Genomic DNA, 20,280 nt, shown 5'->3' with positions numbered 1-20,280 from the left:
TTGACTGATAATCTGAGTCACACTTTTCATAAGTCTGCCATTTTAAATGTCATTGAAATAGTTTAGAAAATTTTGTTAGAATAAATAAATATTCTACCCCTTATATATTTGAAACTGAAATGCATTACTGTTTTTTATTCCTGTTGTCGAAGGACTTGTATGCATATTTTTCACATACATTTATTTGTAACAATATTAAAAGAATCTTACCCTATAATATAATATGTATCAATAACACCTCTAAACAAAAAAATAGTTTCTTGTGGAGGCAAGTAGAGTGTATGGCCGGGCAAATTCCCTAAATGCTTTGTAGAAGCAACTTGGTTTACCTGGACCCTAAATATCCCTTCGTGATGCGAAGGTTCCTTGCATAGAACCACTGATTTTAGAACTGTATATATAAGTTTTCTTGTGAACCATTTTGTTACGGGACTCACGAAAAGACTTAAATCCTATTTTTTTTAGTTTTTAAGTTACATCTCACTTGGTGATACAAATTTCAGTTACAAGTCAGCCCCGGACTTAAAAGCTGTTGTTAATGATTTAAGAAAGAGTACAGAGAGTTGGCTGAGCATCCGTGTATTATACACGTACTATAGATACATTCCTTTTATAGGCATATTGATTGTAATGCACCGTGCTGAACGTATAAAGATAACTAGGCTCGTTCCTTTCTATGCCTGTCTTATATGCTGCAGATCCTTAACAAGTTAGTAAGACAACTTAATTTGCCAATAACAATTTCCACCTTTTGTAATGAGTCTTCTCCTTACCACCCTTCATTTCTTGCATGTTAAGTCTTTTTCCATTTTGCACCCTCAGCAAATATCAAGGGGTCATACACTATCAAGGCAAGGTAAAGTAAGACCACATCTTTATCTTTTTACTCTTCTTCTTGCCATTCGCTTTACTTATTGCATTTGCGAAAATGGCTGAATCAGGGGAACTTACCTCAGGTTAGGCCTCACTAGGTGGAATTAAAATAGACATCTAATGTCAAAGTTCAAACCGCAGTTGAATAAACTGACATTTCACTAGAGACAAAACCCAACTAAGAACTAATTAAGGATAAGAGAATGAAGAAATAAGAAGCCTTGAGCCGTTATATGCTTTATTTACAACGTAAAACTCCTGCTAGTCCCATACTGGGACAAGACGAGTCAATCTTTCCACATACCTTCCATACCTGTACCAGCGATATCCACCGTCTCGCTATAATTCATAATATACATAATATGTTACAATCTATACATAAATATTCCTTAACATAAACTAACATCCACCTAATGTTTTTCATACATATTGACAGGTATGCGCAGTTTATTACTCTTCAAACATTCATCGCGGCAACATTGCCAGAAATAACATTACTTAAAGTAAGAGCATTTCATAAAGCAACTTGCGGGAAGAAGAAAAAATAAGCAGAGAGTTTCTTTTTTATCTTAATATTGCTGACATCGGGTTTCGTAGAGAATTGTGGAACTAAACGCAAATGAACTGACAAAGCTTTTATTTTATATTTGTATAATCTGCGTTATTATGAGAAATATATATTGTCTTTTTTTTAACTGAACGGTATAGCAAACTCCTTCCACTGGTTTTCTGAAAGACACTGACTTGGCTGCCTAAATATGGCCGTTACCAAACCACAAAGATATTCATTTAATTTCTCGAGCGTTACATACCCAAGGATTTACTGAATCACCTTGCATTTTTTTGCAATCCTTCCTCAACGCCTCACGCTACAGGAACACGGCATAATGTCATTTACACATATAAACTCGTTTATATTTTACATTTTGTGCTCGCTTCACGTACGGTATAAACAAGGCACGTTCTATTTGTTTCAACCCGGTAATCGAAATTCAGAGTCTACTTCAAGTCTGTCGACAATAGAAGGTACACGACGTATTATATAAACTGTATACTGTCACAAGAGAAAAAAGTTTATAATGTGCTCAGGAATCGTGAAATACGCTGCAGTGCAATAGGCTGTTTAGATTTACACTTTCACAAATAGAACATGCCAAGGCTGGCGAGCGGGATTCTGCTATAAACAACAGATCACACACACACACGAGGGAGCTATAGGTTCATCCTGGTAGATGACGTCACGGAGTATTGTATTCTAGGGGGTGACGAAAGAGCGCTTCCTTCGTCCAGAACAACATGACAATTATCTCTCGTTTTTTACCTCGTTTTCTCCTAAATGCCGCCATAGGCCATGGTGAAAAGGGCGTTAGATATCTTTACTCATATACATACACGAACATAGTTGTTTGATGGACATTTTTAAAAGGTAAAAATGTTTTTTATGTCATGCTATTCTGTCTCAAGGAGCAATGATGATGGAAGAAGGCCATCACATAAAGCTTAATTCAAGGGAAGACCTGTAATCTTAGTTAGATTCTTATGAACGACCCATCGTCTCCTGACTCTGTCAATACTTTGCGCGTGCTCAAGTAATCAAGTTGAATCGCAAGATGTTTTCAAGAAATGAGTTCTGTGGTGCTAAACGATAGATGGGTGGCATGAATGTAAAGATTTGTAATTTTAAATGTTTGTGGAAATTTCTCTGTTTGTCCAGGATCTTTTAACAGAAGATGATAAGATAGACAGGAAACTAAGTAGTTTCAAGCATGAGTGCTGTTTCCACAGCTACAATTGATATTCTCAAGAGAAGTGGTTGGTGCCAGGACTACTGGGATGAAAGACTATCTTTTAACTTCATATTTTCGGTTACTTTCCCGTTTGTCTCTGTACTTCAAACCTTCATCTCCAAATACATTAAAATCCTATTCTAATGTAGCCATACAACACGCGAGTCTTCACACTACATATACATGAAAGTATACATTAATCTGTATGCCTACTTTTAAGAACAACGCTTGCATATTTCATAGTTTCTCCAACACCGACAGACACCGAAGGTTATATACTTTGATCCTAACTTTGTTTTACTCCTCTACTCAAAATATATATACATTAATCTATTTATAGTTATAAGGCCAACGGAAATATAAAGAATTTTGTTAGCTGTTCTGCTGCGATGAAAATTTACGCGTCTAATGACTTTGTTGTGGTGAAAGTCCTTGTATTCATAAAATCTGAATGTTTTGCCATTGTTCATATCTGAATGTTTGCAGTTAGCAACAGATTAAAAAATCTAGATGCCCTAATAAGCTGTTTGCAAAGTGTCATTTGTCCTGTTTTTGTTTTGAGGAGGATTTTTTGATGTATCAACTTGTTGTCTAACTACTGAATGCGCTCCTAATTTTGGTTGTGCGTTTCCATTTTGAAATCTACCCTTTAGCAACTTTTGAGATAAAAAGTATAGGAATAGCTCTACCCAGTTATGGCAGATATCCACGGAAACGTTTCTAGCATCTTCTAGCACGTTGTTGCAAGAAAATTCTGCCCGGTAGCCAAAAGGTTGGGACTTCTGTTTACGCAAAGCCATACTCATTCGAAATGGACTCTGCGACTACGCATGACTCCAGCATTGCACATATAGAACAATATTGGCCACTTGACTCAACGTTTGTCAACAAAATTCTGGAGGATGCCAGAAATGTTCTCATGTGGTGCCACTACCATGGAAAGATGAAGACTTCAACAATACACCTTTAACTTTCAGAGCAAAGTTTAGGAACATGTGGCGTCATTTATAAAGTAGCATAGATAGGCATGTCACCTACGAGTGGTTAATAGACCATCAAGACACCTTCAGTTTCAAGGTTAAGCTCAGGGATAAATAATGGCAGTCATGGGATGACCAAAACTCTAGTAAGATGCCTTTAACCGAATGATGTGACCAGTTTAACATGTGAAATTGGTAATGAAATTTGAAAAGTTGGTGTCACTAAGAAAAGGTTATAACTTCAGAAATCTATGATGTTCAAGACAAGGAAAAACTTACAATGGTTTTTAACCTTTCATTCACAGAAGCTGACTTGAGTCATCCCAAAACTTAGATTTATGAACTTCTAACACTACTGCTCACAAGCACACTGAGTTTACTCCATGGGGAACCTCCTACATTTGTAAACTTGGACTAGAATGATTTAGACATCTTGCTAAAGTAATGATCATACCTGCAGTGGGTCCCAGATAGAGGTTCAACTGCCCATAGTAGAACTTACCACAAGGTAATCTTTTTAGAGTAATGCATTACCCATAACAGATATGACACTAAGGGCAATGGGTGATATCACAACTGAGCCACAACAGCCCTCAGCAGATATCACATAGAGAGTAATCTCCCACAGTTAGCATCTCATTGAGGTACGACTGTCCCACTGTTAGCATCCAACTGAGGTACAATTGTCCAACAGTAAGTATCTAACTGGAATCCAACTGTCCACAATAGTTATCAAACTGAGAAACAATTGCCCACAACAGTTATCACACTAAGATACAACTGCCTACAAACCACTCTTAAAACCACTGTAGCAATGAATCTGAAGTAGTCAGGAGCTTGCTCCGTAGAAACAGAACTCTTCAGTGCCTTGGTCTGTGAGTCTCAGCTCTGGATTAGTTAAGGGATTGAAAAGAGGGGTCGTCGGAGATGCTTTCTTAGTAATCCACAGCACCAGACATGCCGCCTCAACTCTTACAAAACTAGGTAGCTGCCTTCGCATGCATAGCAACTTGGGAGTTTAACCGACGCAGTCATCCACACAAATGTTATCTTAAAAACGCAGTCCCAAGTGACGACTTAATCAGCACTGACTTGCGTTAAGAGGAGTTAGGATACTCAAAATTCTTTTAAAACATATTTACAAAGCTGCTGGTAGGAGGTCGGCTAATATTCACTGGAAGTATAAACAGATGACGACAGATGCGGTATCATATAAGCCAGGCACACTCAAGTGTATGTATTTATGTATATATATATTATACACTTCCATGCATGCACACAATTATCCATACACACTTTTAAGCAATTCTGTAACTTGTATTACTTTAGTATATTGGAGGAAGTGGAGATTATATACCGTGTTTCTCGTATTTGCAAAAGCTTCCGTATCATACGTTCTTGTCAGGTTTTCTTGTTTTCTTAAGGAGTTACAAGGTTGAAATTTTCAAGACAAAAATGTCTTTTCACGAAACAGAATCGTCCCCAAACTAATGCAAAGTAGAAGGTATCACTCTAGCGCATGGGTTCTCAACCTGCCCCTGTAAGAATGTCATAGGGGTCTCAAAGGGTTAATCAACGCAATAACTTCAATTTCACTCCCTTGATGTATCAGAGTACTCTGATTTTATACGTCACTGCTCAATCACAAGATAAACTTATTTCAATTGCAAAAAACTTATTAAAACTGTAGTACCATTCTATATTAGTCTTAGTTTATGACCAATCTATATTTTGTGTCAAGTTTCACTGTGGTACTGGTTGATGCTTAGATGATTTGGGGTCACTTTGCTAAAACTTTGCTAGATGGTAAAAAGGTTGAGAACTCCTTGTCCAGAGCTTCAGGCAGTTGCAGTCTGGGTAGTGTGCTGCTGTCCAGCAGCAGCAGCAGCAGCAGCAGCGGCAGCAGAAGCAGTAGCAGAGGAAGAAGAAGAAGTGTTCGTACCAGCGGCAGCTCTCAAGGTAAAAGCTTTGGTTACCAGTAGTTTCTGAATCATGTTTCTTGCGTAACGCAGGCGATTTGCCAGGTCTGGTCTACAGCCATTCTGTAAATATGAAAAGTAAGTTTACTTGGTGATATGTAAATAAATAAACACAAATACGAGTATAAAATGGTCTAACATTGTAAGAAAACTCTGAAAAGAGCCCCAAAATAAATTTGGTTTTCAGAATCACAGTCTTAATGCAGTCACAACGGCACGTGAACTGACAATATCTGGAATCTTGTCACTAAGTTTAAACCCAAATAGCTTAATTTTTTTTTCTATAATGGTGCAGAATTGAATTCTCTGTACTGGTATGTAAGTGCAAAAGAGCATTAACATATATTACATGAGATTTTTAAATCAATATGGGCTACTTAGTGCGAAGTTTGTTTTCAAGATGATAAAAATATGCCAAAAAAGGTATACTCTTGAGACAACGCTTTCAGCATCCCAAAACTTCTTCATTCCATGAAACATCTGATTGCCGTGAAATGGATGACCATTTCACCTAAAAGTGGCAATTATATTGCCTTGTTTGTGGTTAAATCCAGGCCCCTTTTTTTAAATTGTCATTTTCCCCTGGGCTAGGAAGGAGAATTACATTATTCGCCCATTTAGTCTTTGATCTTAACCAACATTGATCTAAATAGTTTTTAGAGCAAGTGATGTCCCAAAAGAGTATAAGTGGCTAAAGTACAAGTAACTAAAGTATACGGTCCGAATTCCATCTTTGGGACATTTTAAAAACAATCTTAGCAACTTTACACAGCAAAATGCAACTGAAGTGTGGACGAACTTGGATAAATAAATAAGATGATCTTAGTTAAGGTTGATGTTGAATGAACAAACTGGAGACAAGTCAAATTAAAACTTACCCAGAGAAATGTTTCAGAAAATTGGAGAAACAGATAATCAAAGAATTCGTTTCATAAAACAGTTATTGAAGTGAATAGGGTTTATCTTGTGAATAATAATAATAATAATAATAATAATAATAATAATAATAATAATAATAATAATAATAATAAACAACATATTCTTTGGAAGCTTGAATTTCAAGTCAATGGCCCCTTTTGTTAGCTAGTTCATATGAATAATAAATAATAATAATAATAATAATAATAATAATAATAATAATAATAATAATAATAATAATAATAAGTTAAGTATAAAACCAGACCACTGAGCTGGTTAACAGCTCTCTAGGGCTGGCCCGAAGGATTAGACTTATTTTTACGTCAAACCTGGTTACCCCAACGGGACCTTTGTTAACCACATTATGACTGAGAAATAAATTCCTCTAACTCTTCTTTAGAATAGGCCAACAGCATGCCAGTCATACCACTCCTCCAATAATAATAATAATAATAATAATAATAATAATAATAATAATAATAATAATAATAATAATAATAATAATAATAATAATAATAATAATAAACAAGACCTGAGAGCACCAAAAGAATCACGAAAGGAGCTACCATCCAACCAGAATTTGTAGAGAAGAAGAATTTGCTCTAAACCTTCCCTCAACTCACTTTGACGAGACTCGTCATCTTATAAGTCCTGAAATTCCGCTTCTCGTCAATGTAGGTGACCGCTCCCTTGATAGGGCACAGGATGATTTTCGTGTGGTCTTCGAAGAAGTTGATCTGGAATGGGAAGATTGATAATAATAATAATAATAATAATAATAATAATAATAATAATAATAATAATAATAATAATAATAATAATAATAATAATAATAATATTAATAATAATAATAATAATAATAATAATAATAATAATAATAATAATAATAATAATAATAATAATATGGGTGTTCATCCAAGTTTAAAATATTCATTACCATTTTTTTTGACAGGTAGAGGCATTGATGGCCTTTGATGTGAATCAGGCGCGCACCTACCTCTCTCTCTCTCTCTCTCTCTCTCTCTCTCTCTCTCTCTCTCTCTCTCTCTCTCTCTCTCATGCACATGCACATACACATACACACACACATATAAATATACATATGTGTGTATGTATGTAGTTATTATGTATGTATATATATACATACATATGTATATATATACATATATATAATGAGATCTACTGTACATAAACCTAATTTTATTTTGAAAAGCTAAAATTAAAGATTTGAAATATTAACATATATATTTTAAAAACAATAAAAGTACAAAGACACTTCTCACCCAACACATCCACACACCCATATATCCATACACTTCATAAATGCATCACATTTATCAGACCACATTCCCCACACAACCTACCATCTGAAGGACGGCCCCTTAAAAAATCCTACGACCCCCCCCAAACTCCTCACCTGAAGGATCCCATTCGTCAGATGCAGGATGATGGCCGAACGCGTCCTGAAGTAAGTCCTCAAGGAAGGAATCTGGAACTTGTCGTCCCCTTCCCTGGGGCACATGGAAGCGGCCGCCTTCAGGAGGTGCTCGTTCATGTAGTTCCTGAAGTATCGTAGAAGCGTCACCTTCTTGTTCAGGGCTGGCGGGTAGTTCTTCAGGTGGTGCTGGTGTTCTGCGCTCGTACGCTCGATGTATCGTATGGTCCTGGGGGAACGGGAGGTTGGTTAGGCGTTTTTAGATGGTTCGACTTGGTGGTTTGGTGGTTTTGTGTCTGTGGCGGTGCCCTTCGTAAGTGGGTCCTAATGATTCTTTTTGTGGTTTTATCTTCATGGTGATGTTCTGCTAACTTTATCTTCATAGATTTTTTCTTTTACTGTTCCCTAATGGTTTTGTGACTTTATTTTAATAATTCTTTAACTTCATATTAATTCATTTCTTTGTAAACTTTATCTTAAACATTATTTCCTAACTTCATCTTGATAGCTTTCTAACTTTATCTTCATAATTTTCTTACTTTTTCTTGTTTTCTTAGTAAGTTCTACCTTACCAATTACCTGACTTTATCTTAAGCATCCATTCTCATCTTTATCCCAATTACTTATTATTTGTTTTATTAGTTAGCTATCTTAATAGTTTAGTAACTATTTCTAACCCTTACTTAACTGTATACTAGTTTAATGTTAATTTTGTGATGACTATCTTCAAGCATGGAGGTGGGGCTAGCAACCCCATCCCACATGCCAATGCTCAGAAACTTGCAACAGATCTTAGGAGTCAGGTAGAAGAAGCAAGAGTGTATCTTCATCTTATTGTGATCCATCGTTATCTTGACGATATGTCAGCTTTATCTTAATTTAAAATAAACTGTATAAGTTTCTTAAGGAAACTTGTGTCTACCTGACATCAATTCTTTCTTGATTTTGTAAATTTTGTCTTGATCTTAACCTAACTTTATCTTAACCTAAATTTATTTTAACCCAAATTTATTTCAACCTAATTTTATTTTAACCTAACTTTATTTTAACATAACTTTATCCCTACCTAACTTTATTTTAACCTAAATTTATTTTAACCTACCTTCACCTTAAGCTAATTTAATTTTAGCCTAACTTTATCTTTATCTAAATTTATTTTAACCCAACTTTATCTTAACCTAACTTTATTTTAACTTAACTTTATCTTAACTACCTTTACTTTAACCTAACTTTATCTTAAACTAACTTTTTCTTTACCTAACTTTATCTTTGCCTAACTTTATCTTAACCTAACTTAATTTTAATCTAACTTCATCTTAACCTAACTTAATCTTAACTTTATCTTTACCTAACTTTATTTTAACATAACTTTATCTTAAACTAATTTTATTTTAACCTAACGCTATCTTAACCTACCTTTATTTTAACCTAACTTTATCTTTACCTAACTTTATCTTTACCTATCTTTCTCTCAACCTAACATTATTTTAACCTAACATTATCTTAACCTAACTTTATAACTTTATTTTAGCCTAACTTTATCTTAAAATAACTTTAGAACTTTATTTTAACCTAACTTTATCTTAAACTAACTTTATAACTTTATTTTAGCCTAACTTTATCTCAACCTAACTTTGTTGTAACCTAACTTGATCTTCATCTAACTTAGTTTTTTTGGACTCGATATTTCTGTTTGTGCTTTTTGTAAATCTATACTGTTTGTTGAATTATCTTTATAAATTTACTCTCTGTTTTAACTGCTGTTTGTTTATTTTAATAATAATAATAATAAATACAACAAACACTTACTCTCCGTCCGCAAGAAGTAGCAGTTTGGTGAAATCATTGAAGAGGACGCCTATGGAGTCATCGCACAGCTGGTACCCCAGGCCATACTTGTCGCTGTAGTCGACCCACTTGCTGACCCAAATCACTGGGACAGCTGAGGGGTCAGTGCATTCGTCTGGAGAGAAGAAATGGTTAAAAGAAATAGGTCAGGGTAGTTAGGAAGTAGGTCATACTCTGAGGAAATTTGGGTTAGCGAGTGGAGAAATAGGTCAGATAGTGAGGAAATAGGTCAGTGGGTCAGATAGTGAGGAAATAGGTCAGAAGGTCAGATAGTGAGGAAATAGGTCAGACAGTGAGGGAATAGGTATGATGGAGAGGAAATAGGTCAGATAATGAGGAAATAGGTCAGATAGTGAGGAAATAGGTCAGATAGAAATAGGAGATAGTGAGGATCAGATTGAGGAAACAGGTGAGGAAATAGGTCAGATAGTGAGGAAATAGGTCAGATGGTGAGGAAATAGGTAAGATAGTGAGGATATAGGTCAGATAGTGAGGAAACAGGTCAGACAGTAAGGAAATAGGTCAGATAGTGAGGAAATAGGTCAGATAGTGAGGAAATAGGTCAAATAATGAGGATATAGGTCAGATAGTGAGAAAATAGGTCAGATAGTGAGGAGAGAGGTCAGATAGTGAGGAAATAGGTCAGTTAGTGAGGAAATAGGTCAGTTGGTGAGGAAATAGGTCAGATAGTAAGGAAATAGATCAGTTAGTGAGGAAATAGGTCAGATAGTGAGGAAATAGGTCAGATAGTAAGGAAATAGGTCAGATAGTGAAGAAATAGGTCAGATAGTGAGGAAATATGTCAATAGTGAGGAAATAGGTCAGATAGTGAGGAAATAGGTCAGTTACTCAAAGATCAAGAATGTCAAACTGAACAAATTTCATTAAGAAACGTGACTGGTATAATGATAAAAAGTCAGTTTAATGAGAAATAAGATCAGATCTTGGGAGTCTGATGGGGGCGGCAATGAAAATAAGAAAGGAAAATTTCAATAGACATCAGGAATATATTTTGCAAGTGGTAATGGAACACAATAAGGCCTAAGAGCCACTGATATGGAAACATTAACTGTAAAAACAAGAGTTACTGATATTTATAACAGTTTTTGGGAGACTGAGCACCAGAGAGAGAGAGAGAGAGAGAGAGAGAGAGAGAGAGAGAGAGAGAGAGTAAACACTGGTATATTCATCACTCCTCACCGTCAGTGATGGCCTCTCTGTCGTCAGGGTTAGACGTGACCACTGCAGTGATCTGTGTGTAGAGTTCCTTGAGGTAGCAGTCTGCGGGCACGTCCGGATTCCTGCCGGCCGTGGCCTGCTGTTGACCTGACTGGCCGTTGGCTCCCTTGCTCAGCGCTGACCCGTCTCCCCGTTTGAGGTCGCCCATCTTCAGCGGAGATCCATCTGCGAATAATAATAATAATAATAATAATAATAATAATAATAAAATTGAAAACAGTTTAGCATACATGTAAATATGGATCGAAGTGCTTATGGTGGTTTGGTCATGTGGAGAGGGTACAACGATTCAGATGGAAGACTAGACGGTTCCAAGTGTGAGGCGGTTTGGTTATGGAGAGAGATTGGAGTAAAGTCATGATATAGTTACACAAGTGAATAAAAGGATCAAAGTATCTCAGATGGTCTGGACATGTGAGAAGAATGGAAGACAATAGGCTGGTGAAGAAGAGGTACAAGTGAGAGATTTTGGAAGTTAGTTAAGAAAGACCTAACAAGACTTAATGTAGGTACAAAAAAGTGCCTCAGTAAATAAAAAAAAACTGAGAGAGAGAGAGAGAGAGAGAGAGATTTCTTTACAATGTCCCGGCAGTATCGGGCAAAAGCTAAATTTAGTCGAACTTAAGAGTATGGATTTATAATTCAAGGGTTCCTGTCAGTTGCTTCGGTTCGCCGAGGAATTATTTATAAACAGCTTTCATTGATTGTCGAATGAGAGAGAGAGAGAGAGAGAGAGAGAGAGAGAGAGAGAGAGAGAGAGAGAGAGAGAGAGAGAGAGAGAGTGTGTTTACATATGCGTGAAAGGGCAAGACTAAACTTGGTCAGCATCCGAGACACGGATTCCAATTACCGCAAATGCATTCGCTTCATCCGGATCGCTTGTCGCGGACGTGGCTTCGTCTTGATGCAGCATAAAAGCGTTTTAGTACCAAACGAACCCAGTACGAATTCCCCGGCTAGGCTGATTTTATCGTATATCTTTCACATTCCGCTTTGAATTACGATGTCCTAAAGCTTCCAAGTGGCTTTAAAAATCGGGGTTTGAACGAAATAACGGAATCGGACATATTGTTTTGGTTGTGTCAAATGGATCCGTTCTCTGTCAACGACAACAGACTAATTACCGTAAGCAGAAACAAACAAAAATCTACATTAATATAAAGATAATTAAAAATCTCTTGACATTACATTATGCATAACTAAATAAACAACTACATAAATGAATAATTAAAGAAATACAAGGGTTTTTTTGTAATTTATTACAGTCATAAATCACTGAACGTTGTTTAGTCAACTCCAAGCAAATATTGACACGACTGAGTTGAGCAAAGAGACGGGACGGGACCAGATGTTTGGAGTTTAAAGGGACCTTCTAGTTGGCCCCCTGGGGATTTCATCGTTGAAAAGACTTAAAATGGTCAAAATTTAAGGATGGTTGTTTTTAACGACCTAAAATGACACTCAGAATTCCTTAGAGAAGTTAGTGTTTAAAGGTGGGAATTTGCAAATAACTGAAATGGTTTTCAGAGTTCCCTGAAAGGCCAACTTCAAAAGAATTTAAATTTAAGGATGGTTGTTTTTAAAGGCATTCTGAAGGTTTTAAAATTCTGCAAATAATTTTAAAAAGGTTGTTTAAATTCTTTAAGGTTTATGGAAAATAATTTTAAAAGTTCTTTAAATGGAGTTCTGTAAAACGTCAAAATGGCAAGCAAAATGCCTTAAAAAGTTAGTGTTTTATTTAATAAAGGCTTACGTCACACTCAGAATACCTTCGAAAAAGGCTATTCAATAAGCACATAGATTTTTAAAAGCCTAAAAATAGTAAGATTGATCAGTCTTCAAGAAGAGAGTTTTTAGATGCTAAAATGACACTTGAATTCCCTCAACAAGGCCAGAGTTTAATAGTGTTATAAACATCTATTGAAATCATTTTAAATGGTGAGAAAAATCTCTAATGCTTAGTCATCAATTAATCAGTATTATTATTATTATTATTATTATTATTATTATTATTATTATTATTGTTATTATTATTATTATTATTATTATTATCATCAAAAAATTGTCATTCCCATAACTAAGACCAGTTAAAAGATTAAGTAAATTTAAATACAAACCTCTCTAAACAATGTAATATGTATTTACATATTTGCTTTTCCTGTGTGTAACAGAGTATGCGGATAATAAACTCTCCATTTAGACTTGTACTCGTCGAGCTTAACTGGAACGGTACGTAACGTCCATAGGTGCGGGACTTTCAGTCTCCTTAATCCATTCAAACTTTTGAATGATATATTGCCGTTTATTTATTAACTTATTGGATAAACTTCCCACTGCAAGCCTTGAAACCCGAAAGGAAGTCCATGAAGAAATTCTCCTCTTCAGGGTGGATTCGAACCCACGCTGATCAGTAGTTTGAAGTTAGTGCCCAGTCCATTATTGCCAAGGCCAAATTTCACTGAAATCGGACGAAGCATTCTTGAGATATCTAGAAAACAAGTAGATGAATCTGGTGGCGTAGCCTCCCACCCAATTTCAGACCGAGAGAGTGACAGGGTCGTGATTAAACTGCGCGGCAATATGCGTTAGCATCAGGTATGCAAGAGGGCCTATTGTTTTTTTTTTTTTGCATGTTTTATGTATGCAACGGTCTGCTTTTGAATCTAAATGCTAATTTTGTGTGTGTGTGTGTGTGAGAGAGAGAGAGAGAGAGAGAGAGAGAGAGAGAGAGAGAGAGAGAGAGAGAGAGAGAGAGAGAGAATCCAAAGCAACTCAGGAATCACTTGGAGAAGAAGAAGAAGAAGAAGAATAAGACATTTACCTAAAAACTCTCCCTTGTCCAGGGAAACCAACCCTTTAGTCAAAGGTCTTCAAATGCCAAATTTGAATGAAGGCCCTATTGATATTCGCCAGTCATCCATATGCATATATATATATATATATATATATATATATATATATATATATATATATATATATATATATATATATATATATATATATATATATATATATATATATATATATATATATATACTGGTTGTTTGTGTGTCAACAAACACCCACATACCGAACAAAAGATAAATATTCGTCACAGCATCGAAAACACTGGCATAAAAACGTTCTATTTCCCAGAATTGTTTTTGATGACGAATAACAAATACTCTGAACAAAAGAGTTCCGCTGATTGGCAGCGGGGACGTTCATTTATTTCTTTATTTATCTGAGGGGGATTTGGTCTGATGGTATTATTATTATTATTATTATTATTATTATTATTATTATTATTATTATTATTATTATTATTATTATTATTATTGCGTAACTTCGATTATAAAGTTAAAATGTGTCCCGATTTGAAAAAGTCTACGGTTTAACACAGAACTTTCACTTATTATTATTATTATTATTATTATTATTATTATTATTATTATTATTATTATATTATTATTATTATTATTATTATTATATGCATATTTCTACTGAAATAAAGATTAATATTATTATGAATAAGTCTCTCTCTCTCTCTCTCTCTCTCTCTCTCTCTCTCTCTCTCTCTCTCTCTGTGTAACGTATTCCTCACATCCTCGGAGTCCGTTCCCTCAGTAATCAAAAACCACATATCACTACTTTCCATCTCGGGATAAAATTGGCCCTTATTCCATCCTGGCATAAGGCCCAAAACACCCCTCCCTTAGGCCTCAGGCTTAGGCCTATCCACCAACGCCTTCAGGTTACGGAGCAAAAAGAAGCCTGAGCGAGTTGGCGCGTATCGGAAATATGGCGGGAAAAAATGGCGGGAAACTGGGAGCTGGAATGACCTTTTATTTTTTGGACGTTTTCTTTCTGTTTACGCCTTTCCAAAGACTCTGTGTTTACTCAAGTGTTTGTGAAGTTGCTCGGCTGTGTCTTGCGGACACTTTATCCGGCGTAAAAAGTGTTTTGTTATGAGTATTTGGTGTAAAAAGTGTTATCTTATGAGTACTTAGGTCTAGAGTTGAAAGCCTTTCTGACCACTTTCGGTTTAGCGTCTTGTTAACGAGGTTTTCATCGGTCTCTGTGTAAAGTTGTTATACGAACGCTTTCTCCAGCAACTTTTAAAAACTTGCAACTTATGGATAATTTGTCTTTTATATGTGCGTAAAATTTACTTTCTTTCTATATATGCGTGCAAAATTTAAGTCCAGGTTCTCTTTACAGTGACGTCACACAAGCGGGCGCATGCGTGATTGCAGTATTTTCGAAAAATTTAAAATATATCTCGAGATCTCTTTAAAAACCAGTTTCCATTAAATAAATTGTAAAATAATGAGATGTTACGACGAAAACTTGAATGTGATACAAAAAAAAATATTAGTAGACTTCCACTGAATATTAAAAAAAAAAAATTATAAAATGTGGATTTTTTTTTATATTCCAAGAAAATTTACAAGCATTATATAATAAATTATCACAGACCAACTCAAGATCTATGTCAACCAAATAAACTAAAAAAAAAAAAAATTAATAAATAAACTGTATAAGTTTATGAATAAATTAAGGAAAATTGGAAAATGCAAAATTTTAAAAATTAAACAAAAAAAAACTCTTTAAACCTCCATTCCCGCAAAACAGAATATGGAAAAAATGTAAAAAAATATTAATAAATAAGCTGAATCAATTTATAAATAAATTTAGAAACTACACTAAAATATGCATAAAATATAAGAAAAAACAAGTAAAAAAATGAGCCGAGTTTCTTTGGCGCAATCGAGTTTTCTGTACAGCCGCTACAGCGTATAATCAGTGCCACCGAAAATAGATAAATCTTTCGGTGGTCTCGGTACAATGCTGTATGAGCCGCGTCCCCATGAAACTTTAACCACGGCCCGGTGGTGGCCTATTCTTATCGTTGCCAGAAGTACGATTATGGCTAACTTTAACCTTAAATAAAGTAAAAACCACTGAGGCTAGAGGACTGCAATTTGGTATGTTAGATGATTGGAGGGTGGGTGATCAACATACCAATTTGCAGCCCTCTAGCCTCAGTAGTTTTTAAGATCTGAGGGCGGACAGAAAAAGTGCGGACAGAATAAAGTGCGGACGGACAGCAAACTAAAAATTAAATATGCAAATATAGAAAAATAAAAAAAAATAAGGAATAAACTAAACAGAGTTTTAAAAAAATAAGAACAACTAAAATATCTACGCAGAAAAAATGAAAAAATTAACTATACAAAAGAAATCTCTTTAAATCTCCCATACAATTCACGTTCCATCCCGGCAGGTTCAAAATATGGAAAAAAATAATAAAAAAATGTAAAATAAAAATCCCTAAATCCTGTTTTTGTTCCGGGGCTTTAATGTTTATCCTGACCGTGTCGATTCAATTAGTGACTGAGCCACTGAGCCTTCGTCTGCGAGACTCACAACATCCGGGAATTAAAACAAGTGGTGGCTGTCTATCTATCTATCTATATATAATCTGTCTATATATCTACCTATATATCTAATCTATTTATCTATCTATACTATATATATCCGTTTTCAATCAATGTCAGGTCTGTTGTAAGTTTAACCCCTGGTTTTAAGAACTATACATAGTCATACCCTCTTTATCACGCTATTTCATATTGCCGTCGAACCTGGGCTAGAAAAAGGCATTCGTCTGCCCATCATTCAGCCCTCTGCATCAAAAAATAAAATGGAAATGAACGCAAACATTCGTCAGGACAGAAATATTCTTCAAAAGGCTCTAAAGTCATCTCCACTTGGGATGGAGTGGTCTCTATGACGTCATACCAAAACAAACCTCTTCTTCTTCTTCTTTTTCTTCTTCTCTTTTCTTTTTTATAGTTCAGTCGGACCTGGGCTACAAAAGAGCACCAGTCTGTCCATCCCTAAGCCTTCTGCATCTAAGAAATAAAGCAGAAACAAAGTAAAAACTAATGTAAACAATCGCCAAAGGGGAATCGTATTCCAAAGGTGCTCTGAGGTCATCTTCACCTCTCTCTGTGACGTCATACCAAAACAAACTCGAGCCGCCTCTTCTTCTTCTTCTTCTTCTCCTTCATGTGGTGAAGTGGTCCCTCTCTGTGCCGGGCTATTCAATTACACGCGAGCGGCATTCACGGCGGGGAGAAATGAAGATCCCGAAAAGAGCCGCGTGAGATGACGGAGGGCTGCCAGAATTGCAGTCGGCAGCGTACAAGGTCCTCTCAAGGGGCGAGAGCCGGGAATGAATAGAGGAGTAAATATTGACCCAGGGAACGGTCGCATTAAGTTAAAACTCCCTCTCTCTCTCTCTCTCTCTCTCTCTCTCTCTCTCTCTCTAATCCCTAGACCAAAGCTCCTTTTTCTTCTTCTTCTTCTTCTTCTACCTCTCCTTCTTGCTTTCGTCTCTTTTCCAAGGGAGTGGCCCTGGCTGGCAAACAAGGTCCGGTTGTTGCGCTTTCGTGGTCTTCGTTTGTTTTTTGTTCTCTGGTGTTAGCGTTTGGGAGTGCATTGTTATTATTATTATTATTATTATTATTATTATTATTATTATTATTATTATTATTATTATTATTAAGTATTCATCCTTGTGGAATAAATAAAAAGCCTGTACCAAACAAGTTACATGATATATATATATATATATATATATATATATATATATATATATATATACATATATATAGTATAAGTATATATATATATATATATATATATATATATATATATATATATATATATATATATATATACTATATATATATATATATATGTGTGTGTGTGTGTAAATGTACGTAAGTTAAAGTTATGAACAAACAAAAAAAGAAAATAGGAAAAAAGAGCATACGTGACATAATTAAAAACAAATATAAAGCTGTTACATTTAAAAAAAAATACAGATATAGGCCTAAGCAGAAAAGTAAAAAATAAAACAAATATATCAACTATCTTTTTCTTCAATACTCCTTCCTGTTGAGAACAATCTGAATAACTTCTTCAATTCTCTTTGTTTTTATAGCAAAGTAAAAAGGGCGTTTCTAAGAAAATATTCTTTGTCTATTTTTATGTCTTATCTTATCAGGGTAAGCAGTCTTCCTATATAAGTGTCTATATATATATATATATATATATATATATATATATATATATATATATATATATATATATATATATATATATATATATAATATATATAAATTCAATCAAACTATATATCTCTCTCTAATAGTATCTTAATAACATAATCCATCTATATATCCATCTATAAATGCAACCTAACAATAGTTATCTATCTATGTATCAATCTCATAAATATGTCAATATAATATACCAGCAGTTATCTATCCATCTATCTATCTATATCTATCTATCACAAAACCAAGACCCTGGAAAGTAATCCCTTAATCCTATTTCCACCAGGTAATCCACTCCTTATCCCTTTACACCATTGTAATCCACCCTTTACCAAATTACGTTTGTGTCACCTTAAATCTGTTGTATTATCTTCCCCATTTAAAGTGTTCTTCCCTAAGCTCCCAATTACCTATTTCATTTAATGGTGTTTGGCTATTTATCCCTATTTCATCTTATGTCTTTCATATACTATCATTTATACTCTCCTTTTACACTTTATCCCCATTAAATGTGTCTTTGTAACTCCTTTCTCATTTTTCACACTTTAATCTAATCTGTTCCTTCCACCTTTTAACTCAAGAGAATCTGTGCCATTTAACCTTATTCTGCCTTTTTAATTGTGTGATCTGTCCCATAGTCATATACCCATTTAACCCTTTCAATCCTAGAAATCCTAGAACCCTGATTCATCTTACCATTATTTCACCCTTTAAGACTCTATAAACTTCATACTACCTGGACTTTATCAATCCATTAATCCACTGTAATCTCCCTCTTTACTCTGTCAATCCACTGATCATTACCCCTGAGTATTTGTTACGATTTAATCTGACCTTTAAATCCCATTTTCCTTATGTTACAATTTATTCCAATTTGATTCGCTACTTTACAACCTAATACTCATTTCATCTGGACATTTAAACCTACTGGTCCCTATTTTAACTTCAAATTCACTGTAGTCTACTTTTATTCCCATTCTTAACCATTTAATCTACTTCCCTTCCTTCAATCCATTTAAATTTTCCCCTCTGAAAATTTTATTTCATCCCTTAAATGCTGTTCATCCTGTTTCAGCCCTTTAAATAATATATCTTATCCATTTTTAAGTCTGTTTACCCCAGTTTCATCCCTTAAAATGGTTTGTTTTGCCCATTTAAGCGTTATTAACTCAGTTTCAACCCTTTAAATGGTTTATTCTTATCCCATTTAAAAATGGTTTATTTTACCAAATTATATTACCTGCCATTCTCATCTCTTTAAATGGTTTATCTGTTTAAATTTTATTTTACCCTTTAAATTCCATTATCCGAATTTCATCCCTTTAAATGGTTTTTTTACCCCTTTAAATTCCATTATCCGCATTCCACCCCTTTAAATCGTTTATTTTATCCATTTAAATTCCATTGTCCCCATTTCATCCCTTTAAAATGTTCAAATTACACCCCTTTAAGTGGTTTATTTTAACCTTTAAATAAATCTCATATCTTTAAATGGTTTACCCTCATTTAATTTTATTTTACTTTAAATCTCAAATTTCAGTTTATTTTACCCCTTTAAATCTCATTAACTTATTTAAATGGTCATCCTCTTTAAATGGTTTATCTTAAATCCATTATCCCATTTCACCTTTAAATCTTTATTTTACAAAACTTACCCCCCCTCTCTCTTTAAATTTTAACCCCTTTAAATGGTATAACCTATTTCATCCCTTTAAATGGTTTACTTTACCCCTTTAAATCTCATTAACCTATTTCATCCCTTTAAATGGTTTATTTTATCCCTTTAAATGTCATTACTCCTGTTTCACTCCAAAACCCTTTCACAGCTGTAACCTGATTTTTTTAATACAATGTAATGCTTCTTTGTAGATGCTTAAAACCTAAGCAATTTATCCCTTTACCATTAACTCTCTCTCTCTCTCTCTCTCTCTCTCTCTCTCTCTCTCTCTCTCTCTCTCTCTCTCTCTCTCTCTCTCTCCTTGAATCTTTGATCTGAGGAAATTCTTATTACAGCCAAGTATTATGCATTCTGCTTTCCCCTTTTGTTTAAATGTTCCTGTTTCTCTCTCTCTCTCTCTCTCTCTCTCTCTCTCTCTCTCTCTCTCTCTCTCTCTC

At 34.8% G+C, this 20,280-nt stretch overlaps 1 protein-coding gene across 2 annotated transcripts in view; it reads right to left on the bottom strand.

Annotated features, from left to right (window-relative positions):
• Window positions 1-1,097: 1,097 nt before the first annotated feature.
• The window catches only part of LOC136856089 (serine/threonine-protein kinase PLK1-like), a 104,963-nt gene continuing 85,780 nt past the window's right edge, over window positions 1,098-20,280 (bottom strand). For both annotated transcript variants that reach the window (XM_067133718.1, XM_067133719.1), the window contains exons 3-7: window positions 11,021-11,224; window positions 9,782-9,935; window positions 7,955-8,201; window positions 7,161-7,274; window positions 1,098-5,682 (exon numbers count right to left, since the gene is read on the bottom strand). In XM_067133718.1, the coding sequence (XP_066989819.1) occupies window positions 5,479-5,682; window positions 7,161-7,274; window positions 7,955-8,201; window positions 9,782-9,935; window positions 11,021-11,224 (923 nt within the window). In that variant the 3' untranslated portion in view covers window positions 1,098-5,478. The remainder of the gene's footprint in view (window positions 5,683-7,160; window positions 7,275-7,954; window positions 8,202-9,781; window positions 9,936-11,020; window positions 11,225-20,280) is intronic.

This window comes from Macrobrachium rosenbergii, chromosome 34 (genome assembly GCF_040412425.1).
Source record: "Macrobrachium rosenbergii isolate ZJJX-2024 chromosome 34, ASM4041242v1, whole genome shotgun sequence".
NCBI classification, from domain to species: Eukaryota; Metazoa; Arthropoda; class Malacostraca; order Decapoda; family Palaemonidae; genus Macrobrachium; species Macrobrachium rosenbergii.
This window is presented reverse-complemented; position numbering and strand designations above follow the sequence as displayed.